This window comes from Neofelis nebulosa, chromosome 1 (genome assembly GCF_028018385.1).
Source record: "Neofelis nebulosa isolate mNeoNeb1 chromosome 1, mNeoNeb1.pri, whole genome shotgun sequence".
Taxonomy (NCBI): domain Eukaryota; kingdom Metazoa; phylum Chordata; class Mammalia; order Carnivora; family Felidae; genus Neofelis; species Neofelis nebulosa.
In genome coordinates this window covers 232120554-232145750 of record NC_080782.1, presented here as the reverse complement: position 1 = coordinate 232145750, position 25197 = coordinate 232120554, and the positions used below count along the sequence as shown (strand labels likewise).

Sequence of the window (25197 nt, the reverse complement as noted above, 5' to 3'; positions counted from 1 at the left end):
TATCTTGTTGGCAATATGGTTAGCAAATCTCTTTTCCCACTTTGTAACATGCCTTTCACTCTCTTAATGGTGTTTTTTGATGAGCAGAAGTTCTTAATTTTAACAGAACTCATTTTATTATTTTCTTTTTAGTACTTACCTTGTCTTTTTTGTCTACTCCAGGGTTGTGAACATATTCCCTGTATTATCTTCTAGAACAATGGTAATATACAAGCTTCTAGCCACATGTAGCTATATAAGTTTAAGTTTAAACTAAATATAATTGTAAATCTAGTCACACATTTCAAGTGCTCACTAGCCACATACTGCTAGTGTTGAACAGCCCAGAACATTTCTGCCATCTCAAAGTTCTGTTAGACAGTGTTGCTCTAGAAGCTTTATTTATTTAACTTACACATTACACTCTGAAGTCTACTTGGGATTGATTTTTATATATGGTATATGATTACTATCAAGATTCATTTTCTTTATTTCCATCTGACTCCACTCACATTTATTGAAAAGACTGTCTTCCTTGCTGCATTTAAAAAAAAATTGAGATGAAATTCACATAATGTAAAATTAGCTGTTTTAAAGTATTCAATTCAGTCACATTTTATTTAGTACATTGACAATTTTGTGTGACCGCCACTTCTGTCTAGTTCCAGATCATTTTCATTAAGCAGTCACACCGCATTTCCCCAGCCCTGGGCAACCACCAGTCTCCGGTCTGTCTTAATGGATTTAACGGTTGTGAATATTTCCTATAAATGGAATCCTGCAATATGTGACTTCTTGTGTTTTTCTTCTGTCACTTAGCATAATCTTTTTGAGGTTCATGTTGTAGCATACATCAGTACTTCATTCCATTTTATGGCTGAATAATATTCTGCTGTATGTATTTATCACAATTTGTTTATCCATTTATTCAGTGATGGACATTTGGGTTATTCCCACCTTTTGAATATTGTGAAAAGTGCTGCTATGAATTTTATGGCTGGGTATTTGTTTGAGTACCTGTGTTTAGTTCTTTGGGTATATTCCTAGGTATATACCTTTGCTAGATTATATGGTGATTCTGTGTTTAACTTTTTTATTTATTTTAGAGAGTGCTCAAGATGGGGAGAGAGGCAAAGGGGGAAGAGAGAAAGACAAAGAGAAAATGAGAATCTTTGGCAGGCCCATGCTCAGTGCAGAGCCTGACACCAGGCTCAATCCTATAACCCTGAGATCATGACCTGAGCTGAAATAAAGAGTTGGGCTCTCAATTGCCTGAGCCACCTAGGTGCCCCAGTGTTTAGCTTTTTGAGAAACTGACAAACTATTTTCCACAGAGGCTACACCAATTTACCTTCCCACCAGCAGTGTATGAAACTTCCAGTTTTCTCCACATCCTCGCCAACTTCCTGTTTTCTGTTAATTTGATTATAGCCATCCTAATGGGTGTGAAGTGGCATCTCACTGTGGTTTTGATTTGCATTTCTCTAATGATATTGAGCATCTTTTGATGTACTTAGCCATTTGTGTATCTTTTGGAGCAAAGACTGTATGTGTCTTTTGCCCATTTTTTTAGGGCTCTTTGTTGAGTAGTGAAAGTTCTTTATACTTTCTAGACACAATTCTCTTGTCAGATCCATGGTTTGCAAATATTTTCTCCCATTCTGTAGGTTGTCTTTTAAGTTGTCCTTTAATTTTTTAATTGAGATATAATTGATATGTAACATATTATTTAGATGTGTGCAGTGTAACGATTCAGTATTTTATATACTTTGAAATGATCACCACAAAAAGCCTAGTTAATATCCATCCCACACAGTTACATTTTTTCCCCCCTGTGGGAACTTTTAAGATCTTGGCAGCTTATCAAATATACTCTATATGGCATTACTAACTGTAGTTACCAGGCTGTACATCACGTTCCATGACTTATTTATTTTATAACTGTAAGTTTGTGCCTTTGACCCCATTCAGCCATTTTGCCCACCTACCCCTTCCTTTGTCAGCTATCAGTCTATTCCATGTATCTTTGATATTAGCCAGTCTGATAAGTGCGAGGTTATATCTCATTCTGGTTTTGATTTGCATTTCGTTGATGATTAGGGACACTGAGCATCTTCTCATGTGCCCTCTGTATGTTTTCTTTGGAGATATTATCTATTCAAGTCCTCTGCCCATTATTTAATTGGGTTGTGTTTTTGATACTAAGTTGTGTAAATTCTTTATATATTTTGGATATTAGCCCCTTATCTGATGTATGATTTCCAAGTATCTTCTCCCATTCAGTAGGTTGCCTTTTCTTTTTGTTGGCAATTTCTTTTGCTGTGCAAAAGATATTTAGTTTGGTATAGTCCCGTTTGTTTATTTTAGTGTTTGTTCCCCTTGCCTGGGGAGACTCTTGCAAAAAGTTACTGCTGAGACAAATGTCAAAGAGCTTACTGCCTGTGTTTTCTAGGAGTTTTATGATTTCGGGTCTTTTATTTAAACTTTTTCCCTTTTGAATTTGTTTTTATATGTGGCGTAAGATAGCCTGTAGCTGTCCAGTTTTCCCAACACTCTTTATTGAAGAGACTGTCCTTTTCCCATTGTATATTCTTGTGTCCTGTGTCATAGTGTGTGTCACACACACACACACACACACACACACACACACACACAGGTTTACATCTGGGCTCTCTCTTCTGTTGATCTCTTTGTCTGTTTTCATGCCAGTACCATGCTGTTTTGATTACTATAGCTTAGTATAGCTTGAAATCAAGGAGCATGGTGCTTCCAGTTTTGTTGTTCTTTCTCAAGATTGCTTTGACGAGTTTTGATATCTAGTAACATAAGTCCCCCAAATGTCTTTAGTGACAACTGCTGCTGTTGCTGCTGCTACTACTGCTGCTTCCTTATTGTCATCAGTAGCTTTTTCAAGATTGTTTTGGCTGTTGTTAGCCTTTTGCATTTCTATCTAAATTTTAGAATCAGCTTGTCAGTTCTCCCTATACTTCACCCTAACTGGCTGGAATTTTGATAGGTATTATGTTGAGTTATAAATTTTATTCATCATCATTTTAATACCACTTTTCATTCAGTGAACATGGATTTATAATCTGAGCTTTCTATTTCACGAAGATGGTGTATGTCTTAGTCTTCAATTTCCCTGGATAAGGTTTCTTAAATTTTTGTGTGGATGTCTTATCTTTCTTAACTTTGTTCCTAGGCATTTTATGTTATTTGATGCTATTGTAGATAATATGCTTTTTAATATTTACCTGCTAACTGTATATTGTTGGGATATGGATGTAAAGTTTCTTCTCTTTTATATTGACTTTTATCCTAGGGTCTTGTTAAAGGCAGTTTGTAATTCTACCAGTTAGTTTTTGCATTTGTGGGGTTTTCTCTTTTCACAGTCATGTCATTTGTTCATCGAGACAGCTTTAATTTTTTCTTTTCCATTCTTAATGCTCTTTATTTTTCTTCCTCATGCCTTGGCCAGGACCTTCAAAACAATAGAAGTGGTGATAGTTGACATTTTTATCTTCTTCTCAGTCTTAGAGAGGAAGATGGACTATTGGTAATCAGTAGAGGACTTGAAAACTTCATCTAAATGACATAACTAGGACACTACAGTGAATCTCGTCCTGGCATATATTTTTTCAAGTTCGTCTTTTATTTAGAGTAGTCTGTTTATATGTAATGTAAATAGTGATTTGGGTTAATTTGCCATCTAATTTTTATCTTAAGTTTGTTCTGTCATTTCCGTATTCATTTTACTCTTCTTTCTTTCCTTGTTTTTGATCAAATATTTTTATTCTGTTTTCCCCTTTACTGACTTGTTTTTTACATTTTCCTCTTCTTTTAGTAGTTGCCCTAGAGATTACAACATTCTTCCTTGACTCACTGAAGGCCAGTATTAATGAGTCTGTTTTAAACTTTCAGGACAATAGGTTCAGTATTCTTAAGAACTTTAGCATACTTTAATTCCCTTCATTGCCTGATGCTTTTTGTGCTCTTGTACACATAGGACCATTACTGTTGTGATTTTATACAGTTAATATTTATTTAGATTTACAACATATTTTTCCTGTTTTCTTGTTTTTCATTCCTTTTTATTTATGTGATGATTTTCTTCCTACTTAAAGAATGAAAGTAGTATTTCTTTTAGTGTGGATTATTGTGAATTCAGTCTCTTGGGTTTTATTTGTCTGAAAATGTCTTTTCTTTGCCTTGATTTTTTTAAAGGATATTTCCTCCAGGTTTAGAATTCTATACAGGTATGTTTTCTCCCCTTACCATCATCTTCCATTTTCTTACCTTTTCTCTTGAAATCAGCTGATGGCCTTGTTCCTTTGAAGATTTTCTTTTTGCTTTGAATGCTTTTAATTTTTTCTATTTTGCATTGGTTTCCAGTTTCACTACGGTGTGTCTGGATGTGCTTTTCTTTATATTTATCTTATTTGGAGCTTGTAGGTCTTCTTGAATGTTTAGCTTTGATGTCTTGCATAAATTCTAAAAAAATTTTGTTTCATATTCTCTTTCCTCTCTTACTGTAGTTCTAATGCACTGTAAACATACAATTTATTTTACTGTGATACAGTTTTTTTGACACCTTCATATACTTTTCTCCCTGTTGATGCTTCAGTTTTGTTTTCTTCTGACCTGCTCTTCAGATTTGTTTAATCTGTGTTAAGCCCATGCACTGAATTCTTAATTGCATTTATTTTATATTTCAATTTTATAATTTATTTGTAGCTTTAAAAAAAATTTTTTTAAGTTTTTTTTTTTTAGATGTTTATTTTTGGGAAACAGAGTACAAGCGGGGCAGGGTCAGAGAGAGACAGAGACACCAAATCCGAAACAGGCTCCAGACTCTGAGCTGTCAGCACAGAGCCCAACATAGGGCTCGAACTCATGAGACATGAGATCATGACCTGAGCGGAAGTCAGCCACTTAACCCACTGAGCCACCCAGGTGCCCCCCTGTAGTTTTTAGTATAGCTTTTAGTTTCCTGTCAGAATTCTCTATCTTGTCATTTAATTATTGAACTTCTTTAATTATGTTAATGTTGACATCAGCCTTAATTTCTACATCACCTGTGGCTCTTTTTGTCTTACCTGTGTTTTTTTTTTTTTCTCTTTTTGGTAAAAACTTGTCCTATACACATTTTTTTAAAATATTTATTTTGAGAGGTGGGGCGGGGCATAGAGAGAGGGGGACAGAGGATCCAAAGCAGAGAGCCTGATGTGAGGCTCAAACTCCCAAACTGTGAGATCGTGACCTGAGCCAAAGTTGGACACTCAACCTACTGAGCCACCCAGGTGCCCTGTATACGTTATTTTTGATTGAGTGGTAGATTTTGTGTGTGAAAAATGTTACAGATAATTTGAGGCTCTGAATAATTTTGTAATTCTTCTGAAGAGGATTTATTTTTCCTTCTGATAGGTAGTTGAGCTGTTGTCAGATCACGTTGGTCCAGTCAAGGATGCACTGTTTGGAAGCTAGACTTCAGTTTCTGACAGGCTGATTCTTTTTCTGATCACCTTTAGGTGTAGGGTGTATTTGTTAGGGATCCACCTAGATGTCCAGCATGTTTTATAGGGACTCTGTTCTTTATTGGGCCCAGAATTCCAGTTTTTTTCCTTTCCACCTCTGTGACAGTGATGAAAACATTGCTTAATTGTCAGTTTCTTTCCCTTTTAGAATCAGTTATCAGTTTTTATGAGAAAAGCAATCCTAGGGCCAGACTCAAATCTCTTGATTTCTCTCTTCTTTTGAAACTTTATCCTCACATTTTCACTGCTTTGGTAGCTCTTTTATCACCTTAAAACTGATTTTTTTTAAAAAAAGATCTGTTATCTAACCTTTCTGTTTGTTCCAAGGAAGATAGGTTCAAAAAGTCTAATCAGCTTTTGTCAGAAACAGAACTTTCACCTTTTTTAACCCATTCATTTGTCTTATTTTAATGTTATTTTTGATCTGTATATATTTAACATTTCTGTAACTTGTTTTATAATAATACAGTGAACACTTATGTATTGTTAGCTCCTGGTTTATTACTCTCCAGACCTTTCCTTCTGTGTCTTCTCTGTCCCAGGTAACCACTGTGTTGAATTGGGATCTATTATTCCCAAACTAAAACAAAACACTTTACCACATGTATATCTCTAAAATACTTGTTTAGTTTTGCTTATTCCTTTTTTTTTTTTTTTTTTTAATGTTTATTTTGAGAGAGAGAGCCAATGCACAAGCCTGGGAGAGGCAGAGAGAGAGGGAAAGAGAGAATCCCAGGCAGGCTCTACACTGTCAGCATGGAGCCCAACGTGGGGCTCAATCCGTATGTTTGAGTTATACCGTATATATTCTTGGCTGATTTGCTTTTGTCATTACACATTTGTTTCTTCATATAATCCTTGTTATTATATCTGGCTGTACTTCATTCATTACTCTGCATTATAATATCAGTGTGTGAAATCACTTACATGTATTCTCTTAGTGGACATTTGGAATATTTCCATTTCTTTCCTCTCTGAAACAGTGCCCCTATGAATGTTCTTATAGAGGCCACCTGTTGCATATGAGCAAGAATTTCTCTAGGTTATCGTTAAACAAGTGAAATTGATGAATCACAGTGTATACACACATTTAACTTTTCATTCCCGAATTATTTTTCAAAATCAGTGTTAAAACTTATTTTTTATTAGCAGTATATATACCCAGGATTGTCAGATCTTTTCACTTTTGCCCATTTATTAGTTAGAAAATACATTAAGACTCATTCTGGTCTTAATTTGCATTTCCCTGGTTGTTGATTAAGTTTTTATGTCTAGTTACTATTTACGTTGCCTCTTTCTGAAATTCCTTTTGAGGTCTTTTGCCTTTTTTTCTGAGCTTTTTGTCTTTTATAAGTAATCTTAACACACATTAATGCTTTTCTGGGTATATGTTGCAATATCTTGATAATAAATGCATAAAATCTCATTTATGGTGTGTCTTTACTCCCTTTGTGTGGTGTCTTTTGAACAAAAATTATCAATTTTAATGTAGCTAAATTTATTCCTTTCTTTTGTAGTTAGTGCTTTTTACATCTTTAAGAAAGCCTTCCCTACTCTAGTGTTACAAAAAGAGTCTCCCATATGTTCTAAAAGTTTTAAGGTTTTCTTTTCACATTAAAAAAATTTAATCCATCTGGAATTAATTCATTTGTTTGTATGCTGTGACTTTAAGGATTTCATTTCTTTTTTCTTCCATTAGGGCAACCAAATTTCCCATCATAAATTATTGAGTAATCTTTCCTTCTTCCAGTCCTCTGCGTTGTACCACTTATATTGTTTATACCCTCTGTTCTTTACGGATGCTTTGTTGGCTCATCTACAGGGTGTCTTTCCTTAAAGTTTTGTAATTTTCTTTGTAAATAAAATTTTTAAAGTTTTCTTGTAAAACTTTGTTAGGTACTTTGATTTTTTAAGTTACGTATTCGTGGTTGATTTGGAGAATTATTTTATAGGTTGAGTCTTTTGTTCATTTTCTTGCTAAATAAACTCTTTTCTCCTTATTTTTAATTTTTCCTGAAGAATGCCAGTCTTGATTATTAGAAGTGAGAAAATTTCTAATCCTTAAATATTTTATCGCTCTACTAATTTCCTTATATTTCTATATGCGTTTCCTCTGCTTACCATTTTTCATCTCCACTTCATATATCAGGTTTTGAAAGTGATATAGTCAAGTCTTCTGTGGTGATGACATTTTCTATCTTTTACTCTTTTTTTTAAATCATTTTTGTTTTGATTTATTTTGATATTCTGCTAGTTGTACAGATGTTCATGAATTTTATATCTTGCTGTGTTATAAGATTTAAAAAGCACATCAGTATCCTATTTACACCAGTGTCCCAATCAAATCCATATCCCATTTCATGCCTTTGATCTTGGCTGATACATTTTTTCATCTTGTTAGTTGTACATTTACTCTGTCATTGATTTTATTGCATCTGTTTTGGATTTATATTATTTTGAACCATCTGAGAGTCTGCTGGTTTTATTTATAACTTTTTCTATTTTGTAATATATACTGATTGACTTTTTCTTATGAATTAAATATTTTAGTAGAATATATATTTGAATAATTCTTTCAAAATGGTGTATAACTTGGAAACTTTCTCTGTGTCTTAGCTTGCTGAAAATATATTTTCCCTTATTCTTGAGTACTGGTATCCTATGTTTCAGGGCACTTGGCTGCAGAAAATTCAGAAAATTGTTTTTTGGCATCTAGTCTTGGCAGCTGAGAAATCTCAACTTGATCTGATTCTCACTTGTTTTTTGGAAGGTTTCCCCATGGAATCTTTGGGATCTTTTTGATATTCTTAGTTCAGAAATTTCATCAGAACATTTCTAATGTGATTGCTTTTTCATTATTTCCACTTTATACTTTGAAGGCATTTCTCAACTGAAGTGAGCCGAAAGCTGTATGCGTTTGACAGGTTTGCCTTCTGGATGTTGGGACCACCTGTCCTGTTGCCCAAGAGTTACCTGAGCTGCCATTTGAGTTCTGTTTCTGAGTCTGCCTCTGGAAATCACTCCTGTCATCTGGCAGCATACTGGATCTCTAGTATTCCAAGATTGGGTTCAGCTCTCTTGTCATCTTACCTTAGTTCCCTGGCTGCCACTGTAAATTCACACGTATTGCAACGCCTGTGCTTTGTCATCTCAGGATTGTTCTGTGATTGTGCTTAAAAAAACAAAAACAAAACAAAAAAACACCCAAACTTTTTTGGAGGATATTTCCTTCTGTGCTTTTATGGAGACGGAAACCTTCTAGCTCTGTTCATTTTTTTACTGTATATTTTTTGTTTTTTAATTTTCTAAGGTTCTGGCCTTCTCCTTGGCCCTTTTTGGTTCCCAGCCCTGCTGTGTATCTATTGCCATTTTGGTGGGATTTAGGTAGGAAGATATTAATGCATGTGTTTTTCTTACTTAGAGTCAACTGCAAGCCTTCCTAATTTTTCTTCTCAAAATTTTTTGTATATATCTTGCCCCTTGTTTAAGAACTGCTTTTTGGCTCTGTTGAGTTTGATCCTAGTCTGTGCCAACTGCCTTAAATAGTTGAATCATTAGTCTCAAAGGGCTAAGTAAGGAAGCATATGTTTAAGTGGTTAAAGTTGGTCGTTCCTCACACTTATAAAGCATCAACTGCTGATGGATGTGTAAGTGCTATATGTGGGTGCTAGTGAAGATAAGTCAACCTTTTTGAGAAATAGATGAGGTAGGTTAATCATCTATAATGACTATCACTGCAGAAGATAAAGACTTCATTCATTCACTAAGTATTAATTAAACATGAAAATTCTTATTTATGTTTTAATGTCCTTCATTTTTGTTTAGCTCCCAGGAAAAAAGACAACTAAGCTTTGGGTTCCAGATGAAGAAGTTTCTCCTGAGACAATGGTCAAAGTGAGTGATATACATAGACCTTTTTATTTTAATACATTCACTAGATTGTATTATCATTATAGGTATTAAAATTCCTGTTATTGAGGTATGGCTATTAAAATCATCCAAGTGTTTATATTTATTATATGACATTATCCCATCTGCTTTTATAAAATAATTTTTTTTTTTTTTTATGTTTATTTATTTTTGAGAGAGACAGAGACAGAGACAGAATATGACTGGGTTAGGGGCAGAGAGAGAGGGAGACACAGAATCCGAAGCAGGGTCCAGGCTCTGAGCTGTCAGCGCAGAGCTCAACGCGGGGCTCAAACTCATGAGCTGTGAGATCATGACCTGAGCCGAAGCTGGACGCTCAACCGACTGAGCCACCCAGGCGCCCTCCATCTGCTTTGAGAGTAAAGAGCAGTAATGAAAACCTGAGGCCTCGTGGACAACTGCACATAATCTAATGTGAAAAGAAAAAAAAAAGTGTTTAAAACTGTCTCCATGTTGCTGCTTAGAAAAGACCATGCTGGTTTTCTCATGTACATTCTCCTATTCAGTAAAGATGGTCATCCAGGAGAAGACTATTCACCTTTTCTATGAGATTTGATAAAACTTTTTATTTTGATTTAAAAAACAATTCAACCCATTGTTCCTTGAAGTAGGAGTAATACATAGAAGATTATTCATCACTAGTGTAGAGAGTGTTTATTAAAAGGATCTACAGTCTGTAATGTAGACCACATCTCATTCCACTGCCAGGAAAAAATATATTAGATACTGTTTTTCTAGTTGTAGTTTCATATAAATCTGTTCGTGTTGTGTGTGTATGTGTGTACTAGTTTATATTTTATATTAGGAACTATTTTCTCACGTTTTTCCAGCTTCAGATTTTGATGCTGTTTCTGCAGCTGGTGGAATGATGCTTGGTGCTCTTAGTTCCAGTATAAACCTGTTTTCTCAGCATTGGTCTCAAGCAGCAGTTTTGTGTAGTCAGGCAGCACTGGACTAGAAGGCAGGTGACCTGCACTTAAGTTCATGCTTAACAAATGCCCTAGGAGAGGGATCTGAAAAGTTTCTGCCATATACCATTGTTCTAGACCCACTTAGCTCCTGAGCCATAGATCTGTAAAAAACTAAGATAATAAGTGAAAACGAGGTAATATGCACCTCTTCAAAAAGGGTTGTTGGAAACATTAAAGGCAGTAACATATTTTAAAGTACTTAAGTACTTCATAATTATAAAATGTAGCACAAAAGATGGAATATAATTTGTAGTTGGGAACTTAACTTTTCTGACTAAGAAAGTTAGCATGATTTACCGTGGGGTCTAAGGAGTAAAGTTTATGATGGGGAAACATTAAACAAAAGGAACTAGTGTTTAGTTCTATCATTCATTTGTCAGTTGCATGGGTGGGAGGGTAAAACATCTTTAAGGCATTCAGTTATCTTGATATATGCAGAAAAGAATGATTCTTTTTTCCTTTCCTTTTCTTAAAAAGCATCCATTGAAACCATTTCATTTTTTTGAAGGTTGATACAGAATTTTTTCTTTTAATGTAGCAGTGTTGTATTTGTCAATTTGTCTTTTAAATAGATTCAGGCTATTAAAATGATGGTTCGATGGCTCCTTGGAATGAAAAATAATCACAGTAAATCAGGAACTTCTACCTTAAGATTGCTAACTACAATATTGCATAGTGATGGAGACTTGACAGAACAGGGGAAAATTAGGTATGTAATTATCATTTCAAAATTCTTGTGCAGTATTTCAATATTATGTGTAAATGTTTAAAAAAAATTTGTTTTTTAACATTTATTCATTGTTTGAGAGACAGAGAGCACAAGCAGGGGAGGGGCAGAGAGAGGGGGAGACACAGAATCCGAAGCAGGCTCCAGGCTCCAGGCTCCAGGCTCCAGGCTCTGAGCTGTCAGCGCAGAGCCCGATGCGGGGCTTGAATTCATGAAACGCAAGATCATGACCTGAGCCGAGGTCGGACGCTTAACTGACTGAGCCACCCAGGCGCCCCCGTGTGTAAATGTTTAAAGGTCATTTTCTTTTTAAGAAAATAATTAGTATTCCCATGGAGATGTGCATATATTTTTATTATAATATGCTTTTATACAATGGTTATTTCAAAATGGCAGTCATATGTCTGGGGCAGGGTATTGCTATACCTTGTAAATATTTTAAACAATAAATGTTTACTTTTTTGAATATCTAAATGTGAAATGGCTAGTGTACCAATCAGTAATTGATGTTTTCCATTCTTATTAAAGTCTAAAGGAAAAAGAACACACTGGGTAGAAGACAAGTTATTGAATCTGTTTCCAGAGCTATAAATCTAAATATATGCAAACTTAAAAATGTACTTGATTTAAATTAAATTATATAAACACACACACTTTGTTTTGTTTGAAATATGTAGTTGAATATAGTGATTCAAAAATTGGACCCTGGAGCCTGGATTCAAATCCTGGCACCACCACTCACTAGCTAGGTGACCTTCAGCAAATGACTTTAACTACCTTGTGTGTCTGTTTCTTCATTTATAAAATAGAGATAGGGACACCTGGGTGGCTCAGTCGGTTGAGTGTCCGACTTCAGCTCAGGTCATGATCTCATGGTTCGTGGTTCGAGCCCCGTGTCAGGCTCTGCGCTGACAGCTCAGAGCCTGGAGCCTGCTTCGGATTCTGTGTCTCCCTCTCCCTCCCTCCCTCCCTCCCTTCTCTCTCTCTCTCTCTCCCCCTCTCTCTCTCCCCCTCTCCCCCTCCCCCACTTGTGTGGGTACATGCACGCTCTCAAAAATAAATAAAATAGAGATAATGATTATAATCATTATAAGACATTATAATGTCTTGTCTAGGTATTATAATAGTCACTATTCATGTGCATATTTAGATTTCATCTTACCTGTTTTTTTAAATTTTTTTTTTTAATTTTTTTTTTTTTCAACATTTTTTATTTATTTTTGGGACAGAGAGAGACACAGAGCATGAACGGGGGAGGGGCAGAGAGAGAGGGAGACACAGAATCGGAAACAGGCTCCAGGCTCCGAGCCATCGGCCCAGAGCCTGACGTGGGGCTCGAACTCACGGACCGCGAGATCGTGACCTGGCTGAAGTCGGATGCTTAATCGACTGCGCCACCCAGGCGCCCCTCATCTTACCTGTTTTTATTCATGTTATTCTTTAATGAAATCAGATGTGTGTTTTAATTCTGCAAATATATGTGAATTGCATTGGTTCACTTTTTTTTTTAATTTACATCCAGATTAGTTAGCATGTAGTGCAACAATGATTTCAGGAGTAACATTGGTTCACTTTTAAAACAAGACTTTATATAGAAATTTGGTCTTCAAAAACTTATTTGTAAAATATTGAATTTAATTATTTGTCTTTATTTGCACTAAATAAACTCCAGAAGAAAAACAGAATTTCCTTTAGTGGTGGTCGAGTGAATTACCTCATAATAGCTACTTGGAATATTGCTGTTGATTAACTGAATAGCACCTCTAGGACATGTAACTTTAGAACCTTATAAATGTTGACATGCATCCAGTGAGTATTTTTGCATAATCCTTAGAGAAAGGAGAGTCTTAAGCCAATTAGGTCATTAGATTGTAGAAGACCAAGAATTTGTCTTTTAAGTCACTCTCAGCGCTGTATATATGGTAGACACATACTTGTTTTATGAATATTAAATAATCTTTTACTGTGAAAGTACATGGGGAGTCAGTTTGTCTTTTAAATACATTAAGGCTATTAAAATGATGGCTCGGTGGCTTCTTGAAGTGAAAATAATCACAGTAAATCAGGATTTACTGTGTAATTCATCTGATATATCACTATATTAGGAAGAATTGTTTAGATGTATTTACTATTTAAGAATTTACTAATGTTTTAGGGGTGCCTGGGTTGCTCAGTCAGTTGAGCATCTAACTCTTGATTTCGGTTCGGATCATGATCCAGGGGTCATGGGATCGAGTCCTGCGTCAGGACTCTGGACTGAGTGTGGAGCCTGTCTCAGATTCTCTTTCTCCCCCTCTCCCCCACTCCCCTGCTTGCATACTCTTTCTCTCTCTCTCAAATCATAAAAAAAAAAAAAAAAAAAAAAAAAAAAAAATTTGCTAATGTTTGAGGTGTGTCCCATTAAGCAGAAGTTTTCTTAAATTTAAAAGGAGCTTCTTGGTAATATTTGAAAAGTTGAATTCTAAAAATTGTGATGTTTTCTGCTACACCTGCTTTCATTTTTCTTTTATACTTAGCACATTAGTTTTAGTTGACTGTAATCACAAGTTAGGACATTTTTGTGCCTAATCTATAAGTAAACACATAACTAAAAAAAATCCATACCAGAAGACTTTAGCTAAACATACAGATATATTCTAAGCTTTAATCTTGGCTAAAGCTATTTTATGTAGAATTAAATGACTTCAGTATAGACTGTGTTCAGGAAAAGAACTTTGGAGTATTAGACACCATGTTCCAAACTTAAGTAAACATAAGTGTTCAGTGTCACTGAATTGCCTTCTGCCCTTTTTTTGGCCACAGGAAATTTTTAAAAATTTGATGTAGCAAGTAGGAATGTTCTTATGCAGACATTTGGAAATCTAATTTATAATTCTTTCTTATTTATTTTTTAGTAAACCGGATATGTCACGTCTGAGGCTTGCAGCTGGAAGTGCTATTGTAAAGCTGGCACAAGAACCTTGTTATCATGAAATCATCACGTTAGAACAGTACCAGCTCTGCGCATTAGCTATCAATGTAAGGAAGGTGGCCATATAGAATAGAACTTTATATGGTCTTTGACTTTTTAGGAAGAAAAAAGTCCTCCATGATATAGAGATAAAAATGTTGAATTGTCTCCTTTTGGAAAATGTATGCATGAGAAACATTTCAGAGTTCTAAAACTGTTGTTTGAGTTTTGGGTTGTTAACATAATACATTCGATTCTCGTTATTTGTAGTAGTTCTATTCTACAGAGTCACCCCAACCACCAAATTAGCAAATACTGATCCATTGCTTCTAAGGGAAATACAGGGGTGGTTTCTCCAAGCCTCTGTTCCCAACATTTTTGTCAGTCTGTCAGTACATAACCTTGTTTTATGTGTGTTTCTATTTGAGGGCATATGTTTTAATATATAGTTGTGTCACTACCATTGAACTCATGACCAACAGAGCTGTAACTCCTGCCTGAATAAAACTTTGCTAACATGTATTCTCCCTATGGCATATCACAACCTTCTTGCTTTTAGGAACACTGAACAGCACTATGCTTGGGAGCTCTTTTAAACAACAAAACCACCAACAAATGCACAAAAATGTGAAAAAATGTGGCACTAAATAGACTGTCAAAAGGACACTTGTTTGCAATACAAGAGCTGACACAACAGGCCTTGCTTTGTTCAACTTCATTCAGATGGGATGTATGTCAGATGATTCAGATTGTTGCTTGTTCATTTACTCACTACTGTATTGATTTACTCACTTTAAGTATTGATTTTGGGGTTACAAATAAATTGTAGTGAGTAGGTGAATTCACAGATTTGGAATGTGTAAATAATGAGGATTGAATATATTGAGGTCTTAAAAGGAATAAAAAATGCAGACATTTACAGTTTTATAAAGATATGATACAGATTAATAAACATTTCTTATTTCTCCAGCCAGTTAAAATTTGAAGTTATTAACAGCGATACTAATGGATTCATTCTCTAGTCTTACAGATTTCATATTAGAGTAACATAGTATTTGAATCCTGTTACTTTGGAAGTTTTTAGCATCATTGAGGAAATTAAAAAGGACTTCCATAATGGAAAATGTGATATTTAAATATGAGCTTTTCATTCGTTTTTTTGGACATTTTACACTTAATTTTCCTGTTCTTTTCCAAGTAGTCTTATGTATAAGAATTTGGCATTTATTTTAGGGATTATTGTAATTTTGAAAGAAAAATCTTTCCACCCTTCCCTCTGCTTATTTTTAAATTAGTGCTTATGTGTAACTCCTAGCCATAAGCAATTGCCTGTTTTTTGTAATCATTTTGTCAGAATATGGTACTTTAGTCTTTAAAAAAGCTATTCCAGATCTCCAAATCTTGTTTTGTTTTGTTTTGTTTTAGTTTTAGTGTTGTAATTCAGATATTATACTAAACCATTTGAAAATGAGATTTCGAGGAATCCATAATTTCCTGGTTTAGTTTTTCTCATTAAATTTTAGAAATAATCTTATTTTGCAAGAAAGTGAAAATTGTTTAAAAATATATATTAAATTTCTTAGAAGAAAACCTTTGTAATTTTTTTTTTAGATTGGTGATACAGTCGGTTGATTTATCACATTCTTGGTCTGATATTTCTAAAAGTATTGGTGCTACCAGTTTTAAAGTGGAAACTGTTACAGAAGTATGGAAATACGTGAGAGAAATGGGCTTTGTTTGAAACTTATTGTGTGTAAAAAGTATGTACAAATCGTTAAATATTCACTATGTGTGAAAAGCATCCATACTTCTAGAGATTTTCTAGCACAATATATGTTATGTATTACTATCTCAGTCACCAAATTCCCAAGGTGAAAGTTCAGATTGCCTAAGTTTTAAGATTGCTTTGGAATACTGTTGACTATGGAACATGTGTTAATGGTTGAAAGTTAGTTATTAGCATATTCTCACAACTTACGGACATAGGCGGTTACCCTCCTGAAAAATACCTTTCTGCTGTGCTTCTAAACCATGTGCTTGTCTCTTCTTTTTCAGTCTCCAAACCTCAAAGAGTAATCTGTACTTTTGTCTCTTTTACCCACTTATCTCTCAGTCCTCACTACTCACATTTTGGCGTTTGCCTTTCTTGTTTTTCCAAAAATGCTTTATTGAAGGCCTCGAATCCAGTGATATCAGTTAGTCTTCATTATACATGTTCTTTCTGCATTATTTGACACAGCTCACTGCACCTTTATTCTTGAAATTCTCTCTGGTTTCTATCTCCTAATTTTTGTTGTTCCTCTCTAACTACATTTTTTGGTTCTGTTTTCCTTTAAATGCATGCATTCTGTAAGGATTTGTTGATGACCAAATTTTCCACTTATACATTCTTTTTTAGCTGTCTTATTTTCTTCGTAGGTGACCCCTGTACTAGCAACATTTTAACATTTTTGCAGGTCAGTCTGGTGCCACTTATAAGGCTAAACAGAAATTTCAAACTCTTATGGTCTGTGAATGTTAAGACTGAATTCATAATCTTTCTGAAGTCTATTCTTTACTGACATGTAGAGCCTCAGTAAGCATTAAATAAATCCGAATGGTATTCTTAGATTGAAAAACATGATTTATATTTGACTATTTGCTTGTCCTTGTGCCTTGTTACAGAAGTGCAGATAATCTGTCCTGTGTCATATCTTTTCACTCATATCTTCTTAACTATTCTTACCACTGTAATCATCATTAGCTTTCACCTGGACTATTGGGAGACTTTTCTGCTGTGGTTTAAATTTCCCTATCACAGTTCCAATCATATTATTTTCCCAGTCAAAAATATTTAGGGGCTTATACTTGTAAAAAAAAAAAAAAAAGAGAGAGAGAGAGAAAGAAAGAAAAATTGCATGTATTTTACAGTTTGGCTCTTCAAACCCTTCTAATATTGTGGGTCCAAATATACACTTAAAAAATCTTGTTTAACCCACTACTCTTACCTACCTTCATTTCAGTGAAACTGAACAGTTTTTTTCTTTTATGTGCCTGTAGTTTGCTTTCTTCTCCCATTTCCACAAGTCCATCTCTGACCCTTTTTGCAAATCAAGGCTTAAATACAACCTTCTCCACAAAACTTGCTCAGATTCTTACAGCTGGTCTCATTTTTATTCCCCACAGATTTTATCTTCAGTCTTTTGACACATACATGCATCATTCTTTATTTATTTTTATATACGTCTGCTTTATTTCTCTTACTCGAGTTGAGTTCTTTAAAGGTAATATTGTGGTTTATATATACAATGGAATACTACTTGGCAATGAGAAGGAATGAAATATGGCCTTTTGTAGCAACATGGATGGAACTGGAGAGTGTTATGCCAAGTGAAATAAGTCATACAGAGAACGACAGATACCATATGTTTTCACTCTTATGTGGATCCTGAGAAACTTAACAGAAGACCATCGGGGAGGGGAGGGGGGCGGAAAAAAAGAGGGAGGGAGCCAAACCATAAGAGACTCTTAAAAACTGAGAATAAACTGAGGGTTGATGGGGGGTGGGAGGGAGGGGAAAGTGGGTGATGGGCATTGAGGAGGGCACCTGTTGGGATGAGCACTGGGTGTTGTACAGAAACCAATTTGACAATTTCATATTAAAAAAAAAAAAAGGTATCTCAGAGGTTCTTGTATATTTGAATAGAAAGTAAATCTGGGGAAATAGAGATTCAATAATATGAATCTTAATATTATTTAATAAGTAAGTATTTTAGAATTTGAATGCAATTCATGAAAAATTTACTTTGTACTGCTATCTGCTGTATGTTGTTCTAGGTTCTGTAAAATACAAAGCCATGGCTACTGCCCTTAAGAACAAAAGCTCTTAGAACAGAAAATATAAAGAAGTGTTGATAACACAATGTGATACACAAAGTAATCGAACTATTTGCAAGACACTGTCAGTAGTTCTGAGGATAATTTGTACTAGGAAAGGGCACTAAAAGTGAATTTACTTAAGATGCAGACAAATTAATTTCACAGTTAGTGAATAAAAGCTTTAATTGGAACTTTGAGGAAAATGTTTTGTAGTATTAGATACCATCTTCTTTTTTCTTATATTGAACCAAATAGTGGTTAGAACCATAACAGTGAAAATATTAAATGTTTGCTTTTTTGAATGTTTTTTTCCTGCAAAAAAAATTGTATTGCTCTATTCCATACTTCACATTTAACTTTTGTAACATAGTCAAAAGGATAATCATCTTTGCAAAAAACAAACATTTGGAGGCTGTCTCAGTTCCTAGGAAGACATATTTTAAGTTTTTTCTTCACATGCTTTTCTATTTGATGTACCTATTTGTCATCATTCTTGTTAGTTTTCTCCTCTTTCATTATTAACTGTGACAGTTACCTTGCACATGACTTAACAGTTCTTCTCTAACTTTAATGACAAATTTTGGGAATCCTACTACTTTTGCCATGATTCAGTAATTAATTTATATTGTTGGATACTGAATGATTAGTGAGAAAGTAACAAAAACATGGTCTTGGTTGAGAATGTATCTGAGTAGGGGGAAGGGATGTTTGGAGATTAATTTTTTAATGAATGGTGTGTTCATCTGGGAATATATTTGTGATATTTTGACTTACACAGTTTGTAATTGGGTATTTTCATGGTGAATAATCAGATAATGAAGATTCCTCTACCCCGTGGGAGTTTTAATACTGAGGAAGGAATGAGTTGATGTCAACTTTATTTTGTTGGGTGTGAGTGTTGACAATAATTCTGTGGAATTAGAATACTCTTTAATTTCTTATTTTTTTAAATTTTATTTTAGAGAGGAGTGCATGAGCGAGCAGGGGAGGGAAAGAGAGTGGGGGGGCAGAGAGAGAGAATCCCAAGCAGCTCCACACTGTCAGTGCAGAGCCCAACATGGGGCTCAGTCTCATGGCCTGTGAGACCATGACCCAAATCGAAACCAGGAGTCGGACCCTTAACTGACTAAGCCACCCAGGTGCCCCAAGAATACTTCTTAAAAAATAGATATTTGGGGGGCGCCTGGGTGGCGCAGTCGGTTAAGCGTCCGACTTCAGCCAGGTCACGATCTCGCGGTCCGTGAGTTCGAGCCCCGCGTCAGGCTCTGGGCTGATGGCTCGGAGCCTGGAGCCTGTTTCCGATTCTGTGTCTCCCTCTCTCTCTGCCCCTCCCCCGTTCATGCTCTGTCTCTCTCTGTCCCAAAAAAAAAAAAAAAAAAAAAAAATAGATATTTGGGGGCACCTGGGTGTCTCAAATGGTTAAGTGTCGGACTCTTGATTTCAGCTCAGGTTATGATCTCACGGTTCATGGGATTGAGCCCCGCATCGGACTCCAGTGACAGTGGGGGAGCTTCCTTGGAATTCTCTCTCTTCTTCTCTTTCTGCCCCTCCTCTGCCCATATTTGTGCTCTCTCTATCTCAAAATAAACTTAAAAAAAAAAAGAGATAAACAAGTCTAAATTAAATGGGAGAAGGTACACAAAATAAGGATTTAAAGATAAGAGCAGGATGTTATGACCTAGGTTTTGAAAAAAACCAAAATGTACATTATAGACAGTAGAAATAGTATGCATAACATTGCAATAGTATGAAAGACACCACACTTTGTGTTAATTGGTGGAGGGTAAGGTGTAGTTATGAAGGTCTTTATACGTTTCATATATGACTCAAATGTCATATTGAGCTTTGTCCTATAGCTTATTCCATAGATAATCTATATGCCAGATACTGTGCTAGGTTTAGAGGCTCAAAAGTGAATAAAGGCATAGTTCTTGTCTTTAAGGAATGAGCCGTGATGGGTAAGACATATAAACCAATCATTTTAATACTGTATAGTGAATGCTATGCCGGAGATACGCACAGAGTGCTAAGAGAGGATAGCTGGATGCCTGATAAAGACTGGAAGATACAGGAGCTGTTGTTAGAGATGAGGAGGAGTTAGCTAGAAGAGTGGAGATGGGTGGTTTAGTAGAGGGAGTTAGTATGAGGAAAGCAGGCACAGTGGTAATGAACAATCAGTTCATTTATAGGACTAAAAGTAATTTGGTGTTTCTGAAATTGACTAGTAACTCTTGCCTTCAGAGTTGTCCATTTTAATCTGAATAGTTTTTTCACTGTTAAAGCTAAAATATATAGGACAGTTTTATCTTGCTCAGTAAGTGCAAAAGCTAGATAGGAGATGGTATTTAAACTATTTTTAATACCTTAAGTTAGGATGGATTTATATGTACTAGCTTTATCTGTTTTAAAAGTATATTCAGTATTTTCTAACACGTGTAACTTGGTACCTTGTGAACACTACAGCCTTGAAATGAACATGTCACAATCCCGCAGTCTTGTGAGCAGAAGCAGTGGTTGTCCATAAACTTGCTCTCCTTTACCCTTCAAATTTTGTATGTGAGGTTGTTACTTATTCTTTGTTGCCATGTGAATAATCTGTGGAATAATTCTGTCTTTACAGGATGAATGCTATCAAGTAAGACAAGTGTTTGCTCAGAAACTTCACAAAGGCCTCTCCCGATTACGGCTTCCGCTTGAGTATATGGCAATCTGTGCGCTTTGTGCAAAAGATCCTGTAAAAGAGAGAAGAGCTCATGCTAGGCAGTGTCTGGTCAAAAATATAAATGTGAGACGCGAGTATCTGAAGCAGCATGCAGCCGTTAGTGGTAAGCATATGTGAAAATGGCAAGTATGCTATTCTGGCCAGTTGCAGTTTTACTGAACACAAAGTGATGTTACTGCTATTTATTATACTCTAATTGGCCATCATTAAATACAAAGTTGTTACTAATTTTCAGTAACCGTTTTCCTTTAAAAAAGTTCATTTGACAAATATAAATGCATAGGTATTTAAATATTAGCCCATGTTTCTTTATGTAACTGACTGAATGGCCAAGGAAAATAAGCAATGACATTGGAGATACTTTTAATAAAACGGTGAAATATGCGCGTGCGCGCCACACACACACACACACACACACACAAACACACATGTGGTGTAAGTACTGTCTTTTAGATTTAAAAAAGTACAGGTCTTTTATCTTTGATTGTTTTTCACTGGTAGCTGATGTTAATATCCGGTGCTTATATGCTTGTTTTTAATCTCATTTTATCCCATTTATGTTATTAGTTTTTGTGTCTGAGTTCTTCATTGTATTTTTAAAAAAAATTTTTAAATGTTTGTTTATTTTTGATGGAGAGACAGAGCATGAGCATGGGAGGGGCAGAAAGAGGGGGAGACACAGAATCTGAAGCAAGCTCCAGGCTCTGAGCTGTCAGCACAGAACCCAACATGGGGCTCGAACTCACGGACCATGAGATCATGACCCTCAGAAGTCAGAGGCTCAACCAACTGAGCCACCCAGGCTCAAGCCACCCTTGAGTTCTTTTAACAGCATTAGAATCCACCTAGTTACCCAAGTCAAAAATCAGGCCTTTATTTTTGCACCTTCTTTTTTCCTCTTATTGGTCACCAAATCCTCTAGGTACCTTGAATGTCTCTCTCCTTAGCTCCTTAGCTCTGGTATATTTCACTTGGGTAATTGAATACACTCCAAACATCTTCCTGTTGTGTTTCCTTGCCTCTGACCCATCTCCAGCTGTGCCACACACCATTATCAAGAATACCATTCTAAAACAGGTTGGATCATGGTACTTCTTGCTTGAAATCCATGTTGATTCTTCATTGCTGATAGGATCTAGTTGAAACTCATTAGCATGGTCCTTACTCTCAGCCTGAGTTTCAAGCTACCTATAAATTTTGTGTATCTTATACTATGGATTATTTGAAATTTGTGCAACCATCTTTTAACTTTGTTGTCAACTCTATCTGGAAATCGCCTGCCCTTCTAGACAAATATAAAGAAAACTAAGGAGCGTGGTTTGCACCTTTTGAATCCTTTAAAATACGGTTTTGGTGTTACTGCATCACTGGGGCCTTCTTTCTTTCTCTTCCTTCTCAAACTTGGAGAATAAGAGCTCTGGAGTCAAGTCCCTCTTCTGTTTACTGGTTGTTTGGGGGCAGGTTACTTTCTCAATCTGAGCCCTAGTCTCCTTATTTGTAAAATTGGTATAATTATACTCATTTCTTATGGTTAGCATGAGGATTTAAGTGTTATGTGTATAAAGCGCCTGGCATGATGTGTGGTTCAAAGAAGTACTTGGTACTTGTTAGCTATACTTACTTGAAGGCGCCTTTCACATTGAAGTACAGTTTGTGTCTCTACACTTTCCTGTGAGATCTTTATCTAGTCTTACTCATCTTTGTACTTAAAATTAATATGCCCCAATAAAAGTAGTAAGCCTAGAAAATAGTAAGCATTGAATAAATACTTGATACATTTGAATTTGAATATCACTGAGTTTTGAAACTTGTTACTTTTTTCTTCTGTATTCTATATTTTCTTGAAATAAATATTACACACCAACTTTTCTCTTAGAGTTCAGCAATAAGGAAATAAATAAAACTTGGTGTCTTATTGACACATGTAGTATTTATTGTATGCCAAGTTGAGTATCTGATTTAAAATTTTATTTTGAGGGGCGCCTGGGTGGCTCAGTCAGTTAAGCGTCCAGCTTCAGCCCAGGTCATGATCTCACAGTTCATGAGTTCGAGCTCTGCGTTGGGCTCTGTGCTGACAGCTCAGAGCCTGGAACCTGCTGTGGATTTTGTGTCTCCTTCTCTCTCTGCCTCTCCTCAGCTCATGCTCACACTCTGTCTCTGTCAAAAATAAATAAACTTAAAAAAAAAATTAAAATTTTATTTTGAAAGTAGGAAATATAAAAGGAATTGTTCAGTATATGACTCCTGGTCTTTTTGACTAATGTTTGGTAAAACTAGTTAGGATTACCATTCTGACCTCTAGTGCAATATGCTGATCTCAGGTCAAAATATAAAAATATTTGAATTTAAACTAAAAGTTTGTTACTTCAAATGTCCTAGAAACTCTGAAGTCCATTACCTTAGATCTGTTCTTTTTTTACAAATAATCTCAAGTAGTATCAACCTTCTTATTTTTTGTGCCATATTAACATTGAAAGATGCATTATTTATTTATTTATTTTTTTTGCTCAGCTTAATAAGGGAGTGTTAAACATAAGGTTGCTCATAATCACAAGAAAAATAGATCTTATGTTTCTTTTTCTTAGATATAGTTTGTTTGGGTCACTTTTTACCATGTGTGTTTGAAAATGAAAATATTTGTCTTTGTAGGCTCAGCATATGGTGCATTTAGTAGGCATTTCAATATTGGACATGATGGATGAATGAATAAAGTCTTTATGGTGCAATTCAACACTGGACATTTCAATAAATTTTCCTTGTAGCTACTGGGATGCAAGAAATACGGTAGCAGAGACAAAGTGTAAGGTTTGGTTTTCTAACCTGGATGTTTGTGTTTTGTTTTTTCTTTTTCAGAAAAATTATTGTCTCTTTTACCAGAGTATGTTGTTCCGTATACAATTCACCTTTTGGCACATGACCCAGATTATGTCAAAGTACAGGATATTGAACAACTGAAAGATGTTAAAGAGTAAGACCTTTTTCATTCCATTTTCATATTTTCTGAAAGTGTTTTCTCTTTGTTGCTGATAATGGAATTGCCATTATAATTAATTAGATTTATTTAATTTCTTAGGAGTTCCACGTTCTTCCCTTATTTCTTCTCTTGTTTTTCTTTTTTCATACCATATCTTCATATTTCATTTTCTATATGATTTCCCAAAAGTTAATTTAGCATAATTAGTGCACTGCTGTGTCTCTTTTGTTCTGGCACTTGTTTTCTATTGATGCAGTCCATTAAGAGTTTCCATTCCAGTTCTTACCTTTTCCTGCTTTCTTCTACAACTCTAAATTTTCATGTGGGTGAATTAATACTCTCCTTTATTCACATGGCACTTTTTCTTTGCATTAACTATCTTTCTCCGTAGGAAGAGAGAATGGTCTAATTTAGTAATGGGCCAAGTTGGTTACCAAGGAACTACCCCACTTAACTACTTCATTGGTGTTTTTCTAGCTCAAGTTTATGGCACTTGTAATTTTTTCAAAGATTATTGTTGAGAGGCAGAAAGACCATCTATGCCTGGGTGTGGAATAGGGAAATACAATAATATTTAGAGAAGTCTTCCTAATACCGCCATACTTCTTTAAGCTTAAGACCCTAGTCCTCTTTCTGTTACGATAAACGTCTGTGGTTTTGAATAAATGAATTTATTATGCCTTTAGCTTCCTATTAAAGGAAAATAACTGGTGGTGTCTTAGTTCATAGAAATATTTGATAAATATTTGTGGTACCTCAAGAGAATAAAATCAGATTACTGGTAACTTTTTTATGGCACGGGAAAAGCTGTTACTACCCTCTTTTAGCCACAGTTTCTGTTTTTTTAAAACTAAGCAGTTCTCCCAAAATGCGTTCTGTGTTAGGGTGATTGTAACTAATGAAGACTTCTAACCATCTTTCTCAGATAACTTTGGTTTTTGAAATACATTTAATATTCTTTGGAATTTACTAAATATTTTTGGTTCATTTGTAAAATGCCCAGTACAGTCTTGAGTACTCTTCCCATTCTGTCAGAGAGCTGCTCCAGAAGAACTTATCCTACTCCCAAGATCCTTAAGGTTATTTTTCCCCTTCTAGAATGATACCTTGCTTCTCACTTTACTTTTCTCTCTTCTCACTTTACTTTTCTCATCTGTGCCACGACTCTGTTCCATTCTGTCTATATAGTAAAGACACAAAGCACTTTTGGTTTGGTTTTGAACAGAGTTGTATGTAATTAACTTCAACTGAGCTAGTGAAACTTTCTTTTAATTTTTCCCTCTTAAGCAAAGACAGTATGTGTAGTTGTCAACCATGGTTTTTTTCCTCTCTAATTTATTCATGAAGATTCTTAACTATTGACTTAGGTGGTTATATTTTCTTGAAAACGTCCAATCAGGACTGCTGTCTTGAGTGCTTGAGGCTTCACTTTATCCATGGCCCGGTTATTATTTTAGGCAATTTTCTTTCCCTGTCATAGCTAGGGGTTAAGATCACTTCATCATTTCCACCATTTAAGTTCTTTTTTAACCTGCCTCTTTGGAAAAATTAT

The 25197-nt window shown here is 35.3% G+C and overlaps 1 protein-coding gene across 6 annotated transcripts in view; it reads left to right on the top strand.

The window, feature by feature from the left end:
- PDS5B (PDS5 cohesin associated factor B) overlaps positions 1–25197 on the top strand; it is a 192253-nt gene that overhangs the window by 146160 nt on the left and 20896 nt on the right. For all 6 annotated transcript variants that reach the window (XM_058687917.1, XM_058687906.1, XM_058687927.1 and 3 more), the window contains exons 22-26: positions 9339–9407; positions 10987–11123; positions 14036–14159; positions 20570–20774; positions 23525–23639. In XM_058687917.1, the coding sequence (XP_058543900.1) occupies positions 9339–9407; positions 10987–11123; positions 14036–14159; positions 20570–20774; positions 23525–23639 (650 nt within the window). The remainder of the gene's footprint in view (positions 1–9338; positions 9408–10986; positions 11124–14035; positions 14160–20569; positions 20775–23524; positions 23640–25197) is intronic.